Source organism: Culex quinquefasciatus, chromosome 3 (genome assembly GCF_015732765.1).
Source record: "Culex quinquefasciatus strain JHB chromosome 3, VPISU_Cqui_1.0_pri_paternal, whole genome shotgun sequence".
Lineage (NCBI taxonomy): Eukaryota > Metazoa > Arthropoda > Insecta > Diptera > Culicidae > Culex > Culex quinquefasciatus.
In genome coordinates, this window is record NC_051863.1 from 153,702,388 (window position 1) to 153,722,918 (window position 20,531).

The 20,531-nt window shown below is 37.5% G+C and overlaps 1 protein-coding gene and 1 long non-coding RNA gene across 5 annotated transcripts in view; one reads left to right on the forward strand and one right to left on the reverse strand.

Annotated features, from left to right (window-relative positions):
* Positions 1-20,087, reverse strand: part of LOC6048750 — a 42,399-nt gene extending 22,312 nt beyond the window's left edge. For all 4 annotated transcript variants that reach the window (XM_038264831.1, XM_038264829.1, XM_038264828.1 and 1 more), the window contains exons 1-2: positions 19,774-20,087; positions 3,055-3,195 (exon numbers count right to left, since the gene is read on the reverse strand). In XM_038264831.1, the coding sequence (XP_038120759.1) occupies positions 3,055-3,195; positions 19,774-19,861 (229 nt within the window). In that variant the 5' untranslated portion in view covers positions 19,862-20,087. The remainder of the gene's footprint in view (positions 1-3,054; positions 3,196-19,773) is intronic.
* Positions 6,995-7,310, forward strand: LOC119770273. The gene is made up of 2 exons (XR_005278744.1): positions 6,995-7,159; positions 7,216-7,310. It is a non-coding gene; the product is annotated as an uncharacterized LOC119770273 (long non-coding RNA).
* Positions 20,088-20,531: the final 444 nt, after the last annotated feature.

Here is a 20,531-nt window from a genome sequence, read left to right on the forward strand (position 1 = left end):
ACACTATCCCTTCAAATTCTTCACGCACATTTTCGCTTTCTTTAATCGTAGGTATCGGATACGCCTAGAAGCTGCACATTAAGCCATCATTACCGGCACCATTCGCTCACGCCATGAAACCTTTACCGCCGGCAGCCGTCGGAAATACACTATTATCAGATGGTCTATCTGACGGCGAAGAGCGTCTCTCGAAACACGTGTATTTTTACCACCAAGAGGAAAAATCTTTCTCTGATTTTTTTGTTTATGAAGGTATACCGTTTTGGCATAGAAGAAATTTGAAGATGGTTGAGAGTAAAATGCACTCGTTTTTTGAGATCAGTAAAGAGAGTAAAATGCTCTCAAACTTTGTGTGCCTTTTCTTCTCAAGGAAGTATTAAACTACGACAAGCAAACAAACAAACACACTTTTTGACAGTAAGGCAGTTTGTCTGCTCTGTTTGTTTGCGAGTTTGCTGCAAACAAGGTTTGGCAAACTGTCGCATATAAAAAAGTGCGAGTTTGTTTATTTGCCACAGTCTAATAGATCCTTCAGTTTGTGCATAGCAGCTTGACAAAGTTCTTTCCTCTCGATTATATTTGAGTGATCATACAAAAAAGATGAAAATTGAAGAACTAGCAACACAGTTGCCAAACTGACAAGTATAGTTTGAAAGATTAGTTTTGCGAGGTTGTAGTCAATCAATTAAAAAAATCAGTTAAATAATAGATTTGTTATGTCTTCAATACTTCTCCTTGTAACTTTTCTTTCATTTCAACACTTCTTCTCAAAGCTTGATCTGTGCTGCATTGTGCTATTATGACGTTATGAGTGGAATGATGAGATCTCATGTTCTTCTTTTTTGTGCTTGTACACACTGTGTTGCAAGTCATAAACATTTGATACAGCAGACACACGCCGTTTAAGAGCGAGGTGCAAAATGTAAACAATTTGCATGCCATTCGTCTGGAAGAGTAATGTGGAACCGTTTATACGCTACATCCGGCAGTGCGATTTGGAAATTATGGGCCATAAAAACGTGATATGAAAAGTGGTGATTAACAGCTGTACACGGTTGAGCGGTACTGATGCTCTAAATTGATAATTGCTCGAGCTTAATTTGATGCAGTTTTTGGTGATTGAGTGATGTTCCGGGTTTTTCTTTTGTTTTTGTTCTCTTTTCTTTAAATAATGTTGATTTTTTCTAATTCTAATTATTTGATTTTTGATTTAAGTAATCAGTTAAAACGGTGGAATCTCAATATCAATATAAAAATTTATAATATTGATAAAAATAAAGTTGTTAAGCGATTTAGAAACCGTGAACTGGACTTAAATTTAATTCATCTTGCTCCAAATACCATCAAGTGTATCGTGCAATTGCATTATGGTACATGGTTTCATCATGTCGGAGAAACAAGTTTTAGTTAAAGAAGAGCCCCAACAAAGTCTCAGTGTCTGTGAAATGCATATACAGTAAATGGCAAAGCCTGTTTTTCCTCTCACTGATACACTGCTTCAAGCAACAACGGTCAAGTTCAACTTCTGTTTTCACCCATTTCCAGAGCTGTCCCAGTCGTAATCACTCCGCACGTAATCGTAATTAGATCAAACTGTAAAAACAAGTTCTACGCTTCGGAGTTTTTCTTCTCGAAATGTGTCACCTACTGTTTGTGGCAATAGAACCAGTTTTTCCCGCAGAGCCTCCAGCTTTTCAAACTTGACCCAAATCGAACTAGCGTGAAGAGATTCTTCGGTTTTCCCGACGACGTAGGAACTATTTATCAGCAATTATCCTCGTCGTCTAATGAGGAGTTTTCACTTTATGTGGAGGCTCGCTCGAGCTCTCACGTGGGATTCAAGAGCGAGTTTCAACTAGGAGGAAACACTCTCGGAAAAAATGAGAGCTACTTGGTGACATATCTGGGAAATGGGCGCACAGATTAGCGAGGTTTAACTTTTCGAACACTTTTTTTTATTTTATGAAAAAATCAAAAAAAAAAAAAAAACGTTACTTAATCCACCTTAAGGTGGTTGGAGCCTTCCTCTAGTTTATAGAGTGATCCACAGGTTTATGAATCGCCCCTTAACGTGATCGCACCACCTAAAAAAACAGACTGCCTACAGACTTTTTGTCAAGATTATACAGACATGGTCCATGTAAACAGTGCACTCCTTTCTATCCTCCAAATCGGATCGATATAAAACCTAATTAGGTTTTATTTACAGCGTGACGTCACGAGCGCTCATGCACACGCATTTTAATTGAGACACACGTGCAACAACTGTTAACAGTGCAGCTAAGCTGTCAGATTTCTAACCTAAAAACCGAGTAGGCGTAAAACCTGATTTGAGGTTATAGCCTTTCAGCAGTGAGGAAGGAAAAACCTTGGGTAAAATAGATTGAGGTTATGTAAATTCAGACCATTTTTAAAATTGTTTGTAATTTTAGATAGGTAGTCAGATCAGATGAGATCAGTCAGAATTTCGAGTGATTTTATAACCTTTTCTCAGTAAGGTGAGCAAGGCAAAAAGTCTGCCTTTATTCACCACTATTTTTTATGATTGCGAAAATGTTTTGCAATGAGTGATTGAACGATCTACTTAAAATTTCATTCACAGTGTTTTTTCGGCACTCATCGTATTTATTCAACTCGTTTAACATCGTTGGATAAATACAAGTACAACACGTGCTGATAAAATCTTCATTTAGTAAACTGGTACAGGTGCATAAACTACTATTGTATTTGTGTGTTTTTTTAAAATAGTTATTCAGATTTTTAAGCGAAGATGGCATTCGAATGGTGCACGCCCGAAATGTCAAAATCACGCAGTTGTGCCAACATTACAAAAAATGTTCCATGGCATGACAGCAACACGTTTTTTCTTATGTTGGTAGCACTGCGCGATTTTGACATTTCGGGCGTGCGCCATTCGTAACGCCATCTTCGCTTAAAAATCTGGATAGTTTGATTAAAGAGCTTAACTGATAAACATAAAGAAATTTGCGAAACTGATATTTTAGTTGAGAAGACTGCATTTCTTTTAAATTGAATGGCAATGCTGACACTCACCCATCATTTCGTGCTTCTTCGCGTCCAGAATGTCCTCCCAGTTGTCCAGCATCCGGGCGGCCTGCTGCCGTATGCACAGCATCGGCTGGGCCCGAATCAGACACATGGCACTCTCCAAGATCGCTGACGAATCCACGGTAGCTGGAATTGAAAAGAAAAGAAAAGAAAGAATGGTTAATCGTGAGTTATAAATGATGGTCAATTTGTGTGCAAATGGCACACGATCAACTAGATTTGTGCAAAACTATTAATATTAAACGCTCGATTTGAGGCCTGTCGATGAATACACGCTAATTTAGTGAAGCGTTTCTTCCTCAATGGATCAAACCGCGATTCCGTTTTGTGGGATGATCATAAATGCAATTTATCGCATTTGATTGATGCGCGAAAACGAGCCGGAAAATGGTTCCTTTCCACATTTCGTGTCGTTTTTCATTCAGCTTTCAGCGATTTTTTTGTGCAACATCTTCTCCACTACCGTCAGTGGGGGTGACATTGGGTCTGGGGGGTGAGATTGGGTCAAAGTGATTTTTTACGGATTTTACCATTTCTCATGTTCTTCTCAATGAAAATAAATTCTGTTGAAAGGGTTGTGTAGGGGACATCTTAAGATGACTTTACTGAAAAAATCTCGTTCCTAGAACAAATCCTGTTATTTTGGCAGCTGTCTAAAGTTGGGGTACGTTTTTGGCCAAAAATGACCTCTCGAAAAATCATTTTTCTTATATTATTGTTAGAATTGCTCGAAAACTACCCAAATGTTTGAAAATCTTCACTTCAAACATTGTAGCGTGTCAATACGATTTCCTCGAACACGAAACACTGTTGGATGACTTGTTTTTACCATGTCGTTGTATTTGAGCATCATTTTAGTTTCATTTGACCCAATGTCACCCCCTCTTAGGGGTGAGATTGGGTCAATTTTCAAACAATTGGCATTTAAGGTAGTGTTCATCTAAATCCACCATATTTTGGGAAAATGTTAGTAAACTATCTAAGAACAAATCTACGTTGAAAGATTTTCGATGTTATTTAAATTGTTTTTGTTATTCAGAAAATACGAGAGGTGTATCGTTTTTTGACCCATAGTCACCCCCACTGACGGTAGTCAACAATCATTTGCTGGAAAATTATTGCGCATTTCAAGTGAATGAATCGAGCTGGCCGGTGGCAAATATCGGGGGAAGAAAGTTGTCGGTGTTTTTTTTCTTTCCCTGATGGGGTTCGGAATGAAATTTATTGCGAATTTCAGCCAGTTACTCAACTGAGAAGAGGAGCTGCTGTTTACACGCGCGATGCTTTATGGTCCATTAGAACTTGGATGTAATAATTCAGCACTGCGCGAGTCTCTCTGTTTTGCAGAATGTTCGAGGGCTTCGAAAGTGAAATGCCTGGCGAGATACGGTGGAAGATCTTATCAATGAGAGTGAAAGCGTTCGTAGATCAATTCAGGTTGTTTGACCTTAACAAGGTGGATCGATCGTCCGAGGGGTATCGGACTAGGATTGAGGTTGATCGGAGATGGTATCTCGGTGGGAGCTGGATCTATTTTGAATGTTGACGTTTGAACATTTTAACGATAAATAGCATTATTCATTGTAACAAAACTCGACAACTGTGAAGTCGATGTCAGTAAACGCTACAGTATCACAAAGGTATGATAGATTTGGGGTCCTTGATCACGTTCCAATCGAAAAAAAACGTTCCAATCGTCAGAACTGAATTTTAGTGATTTCCCGGCCAATAAATATTGTAAATTTGAGTATAAATGGGGTGGAATCATCTTAAGCAACCACGCGCACCCCCTTATTTATGATATCCAAGTGGGTGCGCATGGTTGCTTAAGGAGTTACATACATGTAGAAAATTCCAAAATTTCATATTACAGAAATTTCACTAAAAAGATGATTTTCAATCACTCCTGAAAGTTTCATGAAGATATTTTACTATTAAACTGCGTAAGAGACGATTTAAGTTCGCAACTTTGCCATGCGCAAAGCGAACTGTCAAACTTTGTGAACGTTTTTCTCGAAGCACCAAGTTCATTTACGGGTGCCACGATATCTCGAGATGGGATGGACCAAATTGGCTGAAATTTGGGATGAAGACATATCCCGGATCCAGGACCAGTTGAACGAGTCTTCACCAAAATTTTGAGCCGATTTGGTCAACGCAGTGTTGAGATATCGTGGCACCCGTTTTTTGAAACTGCTAACTTAAAATAGCTATATTTCGGTAATGGTACATCCAAATGTCTTCATATTTATTTTGTTAAAAGATGAAAATGTACATTGTAATGCCCTGCAAAAAAACATTAAAAAAAGTTTAATTGTGTTCTCATAACAACCTCTGACATTTTTGACGGTTTGCATGTATGTAACCCCTTAAAATTATTTCATCACATTTATACAGGAAATTTACAGTTTTATTTATAGCCAGTAAATTCACTTAAATTCAATTATTTTACGAAATCAACTAAAGGAAGCTCAAATCTTTTAAACCTTGACGAAACTGAAGCGTTTACTGATATCAACTTCAAAAATGTCGAGTTGTGTAATTTTCGTATTATGCACGATGAAATACTAGTGAATTCAGGTTACTGTAATCCGCAACAGTGTCAGCTTAAATTGGCAGATGCATGTAAATTTATTCGTTATTTTCTCGTAGATTTCCATTTGTTTTGAAAAAATAGGTCGCTGCTTATATTTTTACATATATTCACACTTCAATAAAAGACCGAAAAATTGAAATTCATTGGAGTTAGAGAAGTGTCTTTTAAAAACGACTTTAAAAAATAATTTTCTTAATCATTAATTTTTACGAGTTTGGACTAGTGTAAACATTTTTTTACCCATCATCGGCAAGAATCAAACGAAATAAAACATTGATAAATATTTGCAATAAAAATATTGCTGAAAAGTTAAATTTTCTTTGAAAAAACTGGTATAATTGATTGCAATTTAGTATTTTTTGTCCCTCCAACCTTATTTCGAAGTAAACTTATTCGTTATAAAATATTTATTTTTGCAACTTTTTTTTAAAAAGAAAGCAATGATCAATATAAATTTCAGAGAAGATCTCAATATAATAATATTAATAAAAATGTCTTCATGAATGTTTATGGAAAAGAAAATATGAATAGAAAATTAAGTTTAAACACTGAAAATTTAAATATGATTTATTTTCTCAACTTCAATGAGTACCGTAAAACGGGATGACTTTGATAGCCGGGGGTGACTTTGATAGATTTGCGATTTTCCGCAAAATGAAGAGTACAACTAAAATACGTACGGGATGGTTTAGAATCATACTGATCGTGGTAGAGAAGTGTTCAAAGTATCTCAAGAAGAACTTTTCAAAAAATATTGAAAAGTTTGAAAGTCAGTTACTCTAGTTAAGAAAAAGTTGATGAAAGTCAATATTTTAAACTTCTCAAAGTGTCATGATTTTCTCAATGAACAACGGAATGCATTTTCGGATTCTTTGGACAATTTTTCACTAGGAGAAGATTAAATAAGTTTGTAAATAATAAATTATATGTGTATTTGAAACACAATTTAAAAAAATCTCCTAATTTATAGCCATTTAAAGTTGAAAAAATTTCATGTAAAATGTGAAAACTTGTGATTCGTGCTTCGAATTCAGTATAAAATGTAATATAAATCGATAATTTTATAAACAAAACCAGTTTTAACAAATTTTAGGCAAAATTCTGACTTTCTAACAATTTTACCTGAAATTTATGTGTTTTTTGTTAAAAAGCTTATAAACTTAGTTAACTAAATATAAACATTGATTTTTTTTTCTTAAAAACTATATCATCTACTTTACTGGTGGTAAATTTAACGTAAAAATAATGTTAGAACATCTTAAATATGATTTAAATAAGAAAAACTATGACTATCAAAGTCATAACTATTAACATAACTGTTGCGACGGAGTGCGTCCGAAGCAGCCCCTTGTTCTGCGTCAGTGTCAGTGTTTGTGATTGTTTGACTGGTGCCCGTGCTGTCGCTTAGAATTGAATAAAAAAGATCAAAACAAATTGAGTAAGCGGGAGCACGGGCGCAGCTGGAGAATTCAGCTGCGAAAAAACACCAAAGATGTAAGTTTGTATATTTGTGAACTTTTAGTTTTATTAATAAGAAAATAAACTTCTAGTTTTGTAGCGAGTGGAAAAGAATGGTGTTTTCTCTTATTCACTCCGCTCACAGAACCGGTGCCCGGTTCACGACATCCCCCGCGACTCAACAATAACTATTTTTCGAAACACTATTGAAAAAAACTTTTGATCCAAAATAGTGTGACCTACCCCAGTACATGTATTAAAAATAATAATCTTGAGAAAAACCTTACCTGTTGGAAAATATTCCAAAAACAAATTGAAATCTTATCAAATTCACCCCGGTTTACGGTACCAATATTAAAAATGAATGTGCCATGATTTTTGAAATATATGATGACAATTATAATCGTGGCCATGAAACGAGCATTAAAAACAACATAATGTATGCTTCTTAGAGATATCGGGTTATGGAACATCGACAAATAGAGAGACGACTGCATATATATTTGTTTTTCTTATTTAAAAAAAAAATATTTTGATTTTTTATCGAAAATTTGAATTTAAAAATATTTAAAATAAAAACTACTAAAAAAACGTTGAAGAATTGTCTACTTCGGTCTATTCCATTCCGTTTGTCTATTCCGGATTCCAGAAATTGTCATTAAATCAATATGAATTATTGAAATAATTTTCTTTGAGTATCTTGAACCTTTAATATGTTTTTTTTGTAATTTTGTTTTCCTGTTAAAATGTATGTTTTCAGTGAAACACTTCTGATGAAGATTTTTTCATCCCCTTGTTGCTTACGTCACTTAGAATATATACTAAACTTTATGGTGCTCTGCCTCCGGCACCGTGGTGTAGGGGTAAGCGTGGTTGCCTCTCACCCAGTTGGCTTGGGTTCGATCCCAGACGGTCCCGGTGGCATTTCTCGAGTCGAGACTCTTCTGACCACGCCTTCCGTCGGATGGGGAAGTAAATGTTGGCCCCGGTATAACCTAAAGGGTTAGGTCGTTAGCTCAATCCAGGTGTAGGAGTCGTCTCCATGGGTTGGATTAACAATCTAAAGGTCGTCAGTTCCCGAGGTAGATGGAAGCTTAGGTGTAAAAAGAGGTTTGCAATTGCCTCAACAATCAAGCTTTCGGACACCTAGTTTCGAGTATCGCTTATTCCACCGCACATCTTCCTCGGTGTACTCAAGCAAAGATTTCACTTTCAACGCAGTATCCTCCATGCCTTCACATTCAAACCCTTACAAGGAGTGACAGCCTGACGTCACTCAAGTACCACTAAAAAGTGTTGTGGTGTCGTCGCCGCGCGTCGTGTGTCGCTGGGCAAATGCAAATTCCGTCATCTCTCTTTTCATGGCATGCAGTTTTTTAATATTACCTTGCACGCTTGCAACTTACACATCTTATAATCATATCCGTTCCGTTGCAACCCAGATGAAAAAAAGAAAAGAAAATGCGTTGAAGATGAGTTGGAGGTGGTTTATGTGTCATTATTGCTCTTAAAAGCAAATTTACTAAAATTATTTGAGTTTGAATTGATGAAAAATTACGTGTTTGGAGAAATATCACCAAAGTTTCCTTTTTTTTTTTAATGCAAAAATGGCAGTTACGCCACTTTGACAAATATTCGTTTTGTTATTCATGTTCCATTTCTTGATAAATGCTACATGGTGCACAATTCTGCACCATGTTGCTGGTAATCAGGTTTGCATGTAGGACGCGCAGGCGGGACGGTTCAATCTGAACTTGTTGGTAAACAAGATTTTCACTCACAGCAGAACACCGGTGATTTGACACTGTTTTATGAAATTCTCTTTTTTCAGCAAAGTCAACCTAAAACTTGTTCAACTGTATTTTTTGTGAGATGACAAAATAAAAGGTTTCGAATACATCCCTTGAAAATTATTTAAATTCAAAAAAATATCAGAATCAAGGTAAGGTAAGATAGGTGACCATCTGTCAACATACAGGAATCACTTAAAAAAATCTATTCAAGCTCGTTTCAAAACTGTCACGTCTGTTTATCTTAGTCTGCGTCTTAATCCATTAATGGGACACGCGTGCATCACTCTCCCTCTTTTTTGTATCCCGTAGATTGAATAATTGGAACACACGAAACGAGTTTCGTCCACAACAACCCCATCGAACCGGTCCCACGGTGGCTCGATAGTGTAGTACAACCACTGTAATGAAACGTGCTTGCTACGGTAACGGTAACGTTCAGCTCTAGACTTCAGAGACCTCAAGCTCATCTCTGGTAACGGAGTGGTTCAGATTCGAAGAATGTACCACACAATCTAGCGCAACTAACTCAACGATCTTTGTCTTATCGAACCATTTATCGATCGGTTTTATTGATCTTCGGCACTTGAATTATGTGGAGCACTAGACCGATCAATTGACTCAAGTGCCCTGCTCATGCGCCATCATCTTCCGACAGGGCATGATCCGTTCAGTGTGCGCGATAATTGTTGGAATTTTTTAGTGCAAAGTTACATCGACTTCTTCTGATTTCAGCCCCGAAGCTAGCGAGAAATTATGGTTTATGGTGAGTGACAAATTGCGCTTCCCCTCCGGGATGTTGATCGTGACTTCTGGCGGTTTAATTAGCTGGTAAAGTTCTTTGCAAAAAACAAAGGTGCAGACGGATGCAAGTCACGAGACGATTTTCTTCAGTGTAGCGTATCGGAGTGTAAAGTCTGGATACTGATTGGTTGGTTGATGGGGTTTCTGGGAAAAAGTGCTTCAGCGATTTAGAAGTCTGTGATATTTTGGTTCAGAAGATTCACAAGACAGTGTGTACCGTCATCAGGGGTGATATTGTACCAGCCTTATAGTTTCAGGATTTTCATAAAAAGTCTACAATTTATAGGAAATTCAATCCAAAAATAAATAAAAAATACTAATAAAATTAAACCTACATGCAATTCGCAACACAATTATTTATAGATTCACATTTCTTACAGTGCAACACGCTAAAGGAGGTATTACATTTTTTCAGGTTTGACAGTTTGCCAAAGTCGCAACAAACCAAATGTATGCAGACTTACGTTTCTGAAACAAATGCAAACAAATTAAGCAGGTAAACTATCAAACTGTCAAAAAATGCGAGTTTTTTTTGCCATAGTCTGATATCTGCTTAAGATTTGTTTGACATGATTTGAAATCCGAACACTTAGTTGCATATCAATTTTGTTCATAAATAGGCGGCGGTGACAAGGGACTGGCATTGCCTTCTCGGAGCTTCGGACGGCTATGAAATATTTCGTTGAATTGTTTCACACTTTTGATAAATTTATATTTTTCTTTTATTTAATTGTTCGGCATTGACTACAGCGTCTAAAAAAAATTTACAATGAAAGTTGATATTAGCATTCATCAAATAACACACTTTTGAAAATTATTATATAGCTTATATCCAAATAATTGGTAAAACAAGATGAGGTATCCGGAGTAGCATTGTTAATTTGATTTTTGTTAACCGCGGTAAATTTTCTTGAAATAATTCGTTGCGGGCAGTTTTTTGTGTGATCAATGTGTAAATGCTCTTATGTTATCGCAGCTCCAAAGGCATGGAGTCGATTATAGGTTCTGTAATGATACTCGATCTAACTAGTCCTTATTATAAAAGGATTTCCTTTTCTTTTCTCCTACCACTTTGATGAACTTTATCCTTATGGGCTCCGGTATTGACCAAGGTTAGATTAGAAAGGTAAGCTTAAGTTAAACACTTTATTTGTAAATTTCTCAAAGTTACTTTTCTTTAGCTTGTACTGTTTTTAATTTAAAATTCTGCCCTTTTAAAATCATTGTACTCCGAAATCCATTGATTTTCGTTTCAATCAAGTAAATTTTGATGACCGGACGGTTACTTCCGCTAAACAAGGTGCCTAGCAGTGAATCTGGGACAGCAGCCCGCGCAAACGAAAGTGAAGAAAGTCAGTTTGTGGCAGCAGCGCACAGGTCAGTAACAACAATTGATTGGTGGGGAAGGTAATTGAAGCAGACACCATACGGACGGAACGGACGTGGCCCCAAAATGGAGGAGGGGCGAGGGCAATCGCATTCCGTGTTACGTACAAGTTCAGGAGCGCGTTTTTTAAGTAAATAGGGGATAAATTCTTTAAAATTATGGTTCCAAATGTCACGCTCTTTATATTTACATTTTTTAATGTAAAAAAAATCCACTTTAAAAATGTCTTAGAATGAAAACAACAAAAAAAACAACAATTAGTCACCCTCCCCTAACGGTGCTGACTCGAGCTAACAACACGCCGCCGTTCCAACTAATTGTCGAAGCTAAATGAGTGCGTGTTCGGCGGCGGTTCCGTGCGCAGGTGATGATCGTTAGTTGGTGGACCTCTTCTTCTTTTTATATTGGTTTGCCGTCGTATTCGTTTTTGGAAATTGTTACAAATTTCACTTGCAACTAGGTGTGAACACTGGCCTCCTAAATGTCAGTGGGCGGTCAGTGCGCACCTATTTGGGTTGGGTGAAATTTAAAAACGACACTATTGCAAACAATTCGTTTATTTGTTTGTTTATTTTAAATTAACATATTTATTTAAATCCTTAGTATATTTTCTAAAAGATACCTTTAAATTTAGGGAAAATTCATGAGTAGTAATATAAAAAATCAAATATTAATATTTGGAAAAAATCTTCTTGAGGGACTAATATTATTTTGCATTCGTAGATGTTTGATAGCATCATTGAAAAATAAGATTAAAAATTTCTCGCAATAAGTTAAAAAAATATCTACAAGTGTGTTTTTTTAGGGTTTTTCCAAAGTCAATTCCAAGTCAATAGTCTCAATAAATCGGACGACTAACGTATAGTTGTTTTGTTATTAAATTGATAGATTCGTTTGAAAATTATTTTATAAGTTATTACCTTTCCAGTGCTTCTATCGTAAAGTCTCTTAGTACTGGTCGAAATTTTAAGCTGAATTTTCAAAATGTTGAAACAATCAATTTATGAAAAATCACACAATGCATGATGATAATGGCCTACATTTTACAAAATTTGTAAAAAATCATAAAATCAAAAATATATTTGAGCACTTCCGATTTGTGGTGTCAAATTACATTGCGAAAACGATAATGGTCGAAATTCAATTCAATTCAATTAGTTTTTATTACCTAGTAAATAATCAATTCACAATTTCGTAATTCTTATAACCTAATAGAGTTTTGGAGTACCTTTCAACTATGATTTGTACTTTAGTTCATTTTGATGCAATTGGATATTCTAACAATGGATTTGTCAACAGAAGGAAAAATTATTTAAAAAAAAACCTTCGAAATTTGCTAAGGAAAAGGATAGAAATAGAAAAGCTTAAAACTAGATCACAGTTTGTTTTGTCTTTTGACGTCGAAAAACTTCGCTGCATACGGCAGCTTATCCGTTGTAGATGACTTCATCATCAGCTCACTAAGAGCTTGGAATTGTTCTGCCTTGTTCCGGCAGGCACGAAAGCGCGTGAGCATCTCTCCAGCAAGAGCGAAAACTCGGGAAGCGTGAAGAGGTCATCTCCGGTAACGTCTGCTTGTCCCGGTGAAGTACCGCTCCCAGAAGCGGCTACTCTAGCGTACGAACCTCCCCAACCGGGAGGGAACGCTGGGTTGGTCGATGGAACCGCTCCGCCGCCAGCTGCTGCAGCGTTCGTGCTCGAAGTCTTTGGAGGTTGGCGGGACGCTGGCGCTTTCTTCTTCTTGTCCTGCTCCTCGAGGTACTTTTTCCGCGCGGCACAGCCACGGAAATTCGCCGTGTGGTTTCCACCACAGTTCGCGCACTTGACGCGCGCTTTGTGCTGCTGGGCGTTTTCCCCCAGCTGGTCTTTCCGCGGAAGATTGCACGTTTCGGTGAAGTGGGTCTCACCGCACTTTACGCACCGGGGCGGAAGATTACAATTTCTAGAACCGTGTCCGAATTTCTGACAGCGGTGGCATTGCGCTGCGTCGGCCGGATTCTTCGTGTAGAATCGCCACGTCACGAAGAAGCCGTCCAGTGCTTTGATCCGCCGTAGGTCCTGGATTTTGACGGACCCGCGATCGAAGTACAGGAGGTATAAGGTGTACGTACCTGTCACCGTAGTTGATTTCGAGAGCACCTTTATTTCTCGAGGCTTAACCTTGACGCCCGTCAGGTGTTCTTCCAGGTCGGAGATCGGGCGGTCCGGATATCCCTGAAGGACGATCTTCACTGGGACCTTCTCTGCAGGATCAAATGTGAAGAATTTGAAGTTTCGCAACTTCAACTTCTTCACCACCAGGTCGAAATTCTGTTTATTGTGCGTAATAACTTGCACTGAAGTTTTACTAATTTTCAGACAATATTGGAGTCCCTCAAGCAACTCGTCAATATCGTCTGCCAACGTTTCCAAAACAAAAATTGGAGGTGGACGTCGTTCCTTCGGAGAGTTGCATTTTTTCTTCTTTTCTTGCTTGCGCGCAAGTTCATCATCGTCATCGTCTTCGCCAGCACTACTGCTGTCACTGGCGGTGTTGTTTTCTTCTCCACTCAGCATCTCAAATTCGTTGCTGGTGGGAACGTTGGAAGTGGTTGTTGTCGTAGTGCTGGTGGACTGCTGCTGCTGCTGCTGGCCGGAAGTGCTTCCGGATGCCCGGGTCGATTGTCTCGTCCGTACTGGGGACTCACGTGGGCGGTATGACACGTGTAAAAACGATGGATCGGTGACGGCACTGGGCACGCTCCCGTGCGCGATGGCGGTCGATGCGGCGTTGGTGTGTTTACCTTTCTGCACTCTGCCGGTAGATGAACTTCGCGGGTTTTTCGAGGCCGCACTCGAACTGCCTCGGCCACGGCTGGCCCTTGGCATGCTGGAGCAGCAAACTCGCGGGTAAACACTGTTAATTACGGCGAAAAAATCGAAAAGTTTGAGGAGCTCCGAACAGTTGACTGTTGCTGGCTGGTGTTGCCAGTCCCGATGAAATGGTCGAAATTCGATGGAAAATTTGTAAATTTTTATATTATAAATTTCTTGACTTTTTTAAGAGGTCCAATAAACTTTTATTTTCGCTTGTTGAGTGTTTTAAACCCGCTTTGAGTCAGGGGTCTTCAAAACATTCTAAAAGCATTAAATGATAATATTTTGAAAAACTGTAAATTAAAATATTTTTGCCTTCTTAATTTTTTTAAAATTTGGTCTTGAAGGAGAAGAAGAGGGGAGACAAAAACTTTAACTATGTTTTTAACTGTAAAGGTTATTGTAACATATATAAATCCAAATTTATAAATAAAGCTTAACTTTTGGCAATGAACATGAACCAGTATTTTTGCTTCTTGAAATATAATATTGAAAAAGAGCAGAAGATTTAAATGGCTACTGATAAAAACTCATATTTTACTAAACTTCAACTTTAAGAAGATGCAGGGCAGGAACCAACAGTCCGATCAATAAAGTCTTCAAAATAAAATGGAAGACATTTTCTCAGCGAAAATATTTTTGCAGGAGCTATACCTTCCTAACATATTTTTAAATTGAAAAAAATGAACATTTTGCATCTAAAAACATTTTTACAATTTTGTATGACCGTAAGATTGATATTTTTAAAATATCATATTTTCCAAAAAAAAAATCATTCTAAAATGTAGCGCGTATATGGCTTTTTTATTATAAACATCAGATCAGAAAAAATACATGTTTCGAACATTTTTATTTAAGTAAAAAACAGCGAGCTATCGAATTTGTTTTTTGTGTTTACATTTGTAAGCTTTAACATTACAGAAGCCATCAAATTGATCAGAAATCCTTTTTCAAAATATTGTTTTTCGATTATTCACTTTTCAATTATGTATAACCAGCCCTCAAAATTGTATGGAAACTTGTATGGAAATACTTATAATAAATAGCCTCATTAAAATTAAAAAAAATATCTTGTAAAATTTGAGAAATTTCAGAGATCTTCTCATATGTCTATATCTATTATTTCGAGCAGTCTTAACATTTTAGGTGATTAAGGAAAAATACTTTAAGATGAAAGAGAAAATAAAAGAAAACAGAAAATGCTCCGTAATTCATGAGTTGTACCTTTAGGTTAAATAAGTACAATTTAGACTCCTTTTGTACTTGGCATTCAATTCCTAGAGATGAAAGTTCGCTGAGCTTCGACATTCCAGGTGCGTACTGCACCCAAAACGTGCCATGATTGACAGATTTTGGAGGAAGATTTCTCACGTAAGGTGTGTTAAACACCCTTGATTGAGCACTGCCCTTCACCTCCCCCGAAGGTATTTGAGGGTACCAGGGAAGGAACACAAACTCAATTAACGACTTGCGAATGACCGTTAGCTGGGCCAATCTGTAACGCCCATCATCGGTGGACACCCGTTGAACATGGAATAATTTATGGAACGCGTTCCGCGTCGGCCTTGGCATTCGCGGTGAAATTCGAATTTTGGTGGGGCCCAGCTCAGGAACAACGGGGGAAGGAGGGGGTCATGCGTGCAGCATTTGTACGGATTTTTTGGAGCTTGAAAGCGCAACCGTTCACCGCGCGGACGATGGCAGACACGGTGATAAGAAAGAGTCGCCGAACTGGCCGGCTTCATACCATGGAAACCATCAACGCCGGGGCAGAGAAATTTAATGTAGAAATTGTTTTTACTTAGCGTTCGGAAAAAACTAAATCGCCACGTGGAGAGAAATTGATGCTACAAATTAATTGAACGTTTCGATGCTTTGCAATGTATGAGAGGGTGCAACACAATGTGTCGAAACATGAGAGATTAACTAATCAATAAGAGCAAATGAAAGTGATGATCTAGATACAGCCAATAGAATCAGAATGAGTTAGATTTAAATGAATTTCATCTTGAGTTGATTTAAATGTTCACAAAAATGAATAAAACTGCTTGTTATTTGGAAACCATTTCATAAAAGCTCCTTTAGTGACTCCTCCTGCTGCAAACAAGTTAAAATTACATGCAGTATGTACTAGGCGCAAAGCGCACTAATTCTCTACAATAACCAAACAAAAAACGCTATATGTTTAAATTTCAAGTCTCCAAGATTTGGAGACAATTACTTTATTATTGTTTCATTAAATTGCCATTTCGACGTCGTCGTGCTATCTTGTCGCACCCGCCATTTCGACGTTCCGAGAAAAAACCGCGTTTTAATGTTTAACCTTGAATAAACAAAAACGAAAGCACGCAATGTAAACAATAACAAACACATTTTGTTTGGCTGACCATTATGTGCATTGTCCCAAAGTTTGTTTGAAGTTGGTTGCTGGAGTCCCAAGTTAAAATTACAAATGTTTACGGTAGTCTAACTTGTACGTGCGACAAACGCATCCTGACATTCCTGGCCTGAAATCCCTTTGGCCAGTTGTCGCACTTACATCAATTTTCAGGGAGTGACAAGATAGCAGGACAAGATTGAAACTACTTTCATATGTAAAGTGACAAAAATGCACGGAGCTTTTTTTCGGAATTCGTTGAATATCTCAGGATTGAAATCGAATTTTGGGGATCTGTGAAGGTCAAAAGGTGAGCTGCCCAAAATGACGTTCTTAACTCAATTTGGCCCCAAATGCACGTACGACAAGTTAGCACGACGGTGACGATTTGCCATAAATAATTCAAATTATATATTATGTTTAATGTTTCTTAAGCAAAGTAAACCTTGAAATAAAAAAAATGACTTCAACCACCTACTGCCCATTTTTTTCGATTTTTTTTTATTTAACCCGTGGTCATTTTGAGCAACTTTTGATGTATGAAAAACTTTACTTCTCTTGTTTTATGTTTTTTCTTGTTTTATTTTTAGTATTTTAATTTGCATTTATTTTGTTTATTTTATGATTGTTTTTGGTAGTATTCAGCTCCTATCATTACATTTTGCCTTTTAATTTTTTCTGTTATAGTATGGCACCATTATCATTTAAATTGTAAAAAAATACGTAGAGACATAGTCTACACCCAAAGGAAAAATATATCTCAAAATCTGCAACAGTGGATTTGCTGCAGAAAATGTCATATTTTATAACATTTTTTGCAGCAAGCCCGTAGATCATTTTTGCCCGCGTGTAAAAATTTCAGCGATCTGCAGTTCTCACCAACACATATAATGCTGGCCCGTCCCCGAGCAACACTCCAAGGAGAAGCATATGTTGGTGCTCTTTAACTCACTTTTCATCAAGCGTCCATGGCGCGGTGGTAGCGTATCGGATCAACAACCAAGAAGTTAGTGGTTCAATCCTCGTTCTGCTAAGTGTTTTTTTTGTGAAATACAACCAAAAATCCGTCGGTAATGTCGATAATTGTCGGTAACGGGCAAAAATGTCATACTCCTATATCGCAAAAAATGCATGAGGACAGATTTCATGCAGATTCTGATATACTTTCATGCCGCCATGCATCACAATCATGCGACTGCCAGTTGGGTGTAGGACCCTAAAAAATACTGCATACTTCATTTTAATTAAAATCTAGGAAATGTTAGTAAAAAACACAGCCAAAGTTGACCCCCTTAAAAAATACCTTTATAAAAACACACATGAAACAAGTCAAACTTCCAACCTAATATTTTCTAAAATGTTGAGAGTTCTTCTTTTCAATGCTATTGAAAGATAAAAAATTGGTAGAAAAATTGATGTTTGGCAAATTTTTAGATCGAAGCCCGTCTAGAGGCGGGGTTGGGTTGTAGAGGGTTAACATAAAAAAATTGCATTTCATTTAGTGAACAAAACTTCTTGTTATACAAACTTACAGAAAAAAGTTTATATTCATAAAAAAGGGTTGGTTGGAGTGCCTTGATATCATGTTTGGTTCCCATTAGTTTACATTACCAATTTAAAAGCTTGGCAAAAAGGTTTTAATGGCGTCATGATTCCAATTCCCGGACACCTTATCTTGTTTTACCAATTATTTGGATATAAGTTAACATTATGAATGTCAAAACTGTATTATTTGATGAATTCTAACATCAACTTTCTTTTAAAGTTTGTTTGAACGCTGCAGTTAATGCCAAAACAATTAAATAAAGTAAAACTATAAGTTAACCAATGTGAAACATTTCACTGAAATGTGCAAATATTAACATGAAATAAGAATGCACAAAGAAGAAATACAAAGAAAAAAGTTTTATTAACAAAAGCCTTATGGTTTTGATTTCCTTAAATTCTAGCAAATTTTTGAATTAAATATCGATTGATTTGATGTTAACTGCTTATTGAGATGTAAAGAATGCCATTCACCAACATTTCAGTCCAAATTTGTGCGGTTCATAAGAAAAATCGAGTGTCCGGAATTCGAAGCAAAAGTGTCCGGATTTCGAATCTCCTTTTATCAGTGTCCGGGATTCGAAGCACAACAAGTCATTTAAATTTTAAAATTCTGATGAAAAATTGTTAGAAAAGACATATTTTGCAGGCATTTTCTTAAAACTGACAGTTTTTACAACATCCTGATAATATTTCCACATTTCCAACTTGTTACATAATTTTTTGTCAGCTATGATAAAAATAATATGCAACTAAGTGTCTGGATTTCGAATCATGACGTTAGTTGAAATATGGTTTTGACTGAGTTTCGGATGTTTTATCCCAGCCTTTCATATTTTTTTCAGAAAATAAATTAAAAACCTAAAATGAATCCAAGATCTGGCAGCCTTGTCAGAAAATGTGTACTTAAGTAAACATTTTCATTGATTTTCAAAGCCAGGTGTCGACAATTGCTGGCAAAGTCATCTTATTGTAATCATGATTTAATAACCTTGTTATAAATAAATGATGACACCATTAACGGCTAATTCAAAATTCAAATTGCTGTAATTCTCAACCAAAATGAATTTTAGATATCATCTTAGTTAAAATTCTAGGTAACAATGTTTTCAAATGGGTATATTTCCCCTATGTTTTTTTTTAAAGTGGATAAGTATTTGAAAAATTTGCAGTATTTTTAATAATTTAAACTGCCCATATTCACATAAATGTCCGACATGCAAAAACAGCAAGCTGAGAAAATCGCATTTGAAGTTTGCCCCACAAATAAGGCCAGTTGTTAAGTTTTCGTGAAAACCTGGATCAGGGACATTAAATGTGTAATAAAAATAACTCACACCATCAACTTTAAATTTCTTCCGTAATTCATATTCACTTTACGGTTCCACCACAAGGCCCATTTCTTACAGCCATTATGCCGTAATATTACACCTAACTGCCGGCCGGATGCTGCTTGTTGAAATGACTGAAGTGTGTGCTTTTCTTCGGACCTTTCACCATCTCCAGAAAACTTCTTCTAACAACACCCATAAGGTTAAATGACTCAAACACAAAAAACTAAGCCATCCTCAACAATAAAAACAACCATGAATTGTGCAACACCCCTTTGGACATGACCTATCATAAGAAGAGAAGAGGTATTCATAACTTCTCAACGCCTGTGCAGGCAGAGGTCGGTTGGACACAATCTCTCCATTTCTCAACACATTGTTGTTTACGAACTCACTAGTTCCGAGAGCTGGCAGCCAATTTCGCCTGGCAGAAAAAAAAATCTCACACTTTGCTGATTATCTGTACCATCCGCGTATATATTAATCTGTGTATACTTAAGTTTTCAAAAAGTTTGAACATCATTTCTGGCCTCGCGCACAGCAGCCACCACAAATCATACCTCGACTTTCCGCTTTCTGGGCATCCGCCAGCGTGGTCACCGCCACCAGCAGCAGCAGTAGCGGCATCAACGGCCGTTTTCTTATCATGGTTTCACCAATTTTTCCGAAATTCCGGACACTTGGACACTAAATTACTGAGGGGAAAATTTTCGCACACCCCCGCCGCACTTCACAACAGTCTCTCTCTCACTCTGTATTTCGTCACGGGATCTCCCGGTCGACACTAAATTTTGTTCGTTAATTGCTGTCAATTCAAGTCGCCGGAACTCGTGCTGTGTTCCGCTCGGCAAAACACACGACTGTACCGATTCAAGATCAAGGTAACATTAAGCCCGACTCCGGCCAAACGTTGGGCTTTATACGAACGATGAGATGCGAACGAGGCGAAGACGACGAACCGCCGCCGAACAAGTCTCTCCCCGAGCCGTTGCCGGTTTTCGTGTGCGCGGGTCCCAAAACGGGGAATGAAAACTCTCTCGTGCTGCAGACGCTTCGGCCACCGGCAGCAAGAAAATTTTGCTGGGGTATTGCACGGCGGCCGTCTATAGGGTGTCCCGAAGACAAGGAGGTCATCGCAAGAGGGTACCGTCTTTCAGGGAGAGTATTGTTCGGGTTGTCTCATTACAGGTGTGATCGATGTTGGGGATAAGGACAAGATAAGACAGATTTGAGGACATGATCTGCGCGCGGAGGGAAACTATTTAGGCTAGAATGGAAAACGAAAATGATACTTGTGAATGTGGTTACTTGTAAGTAC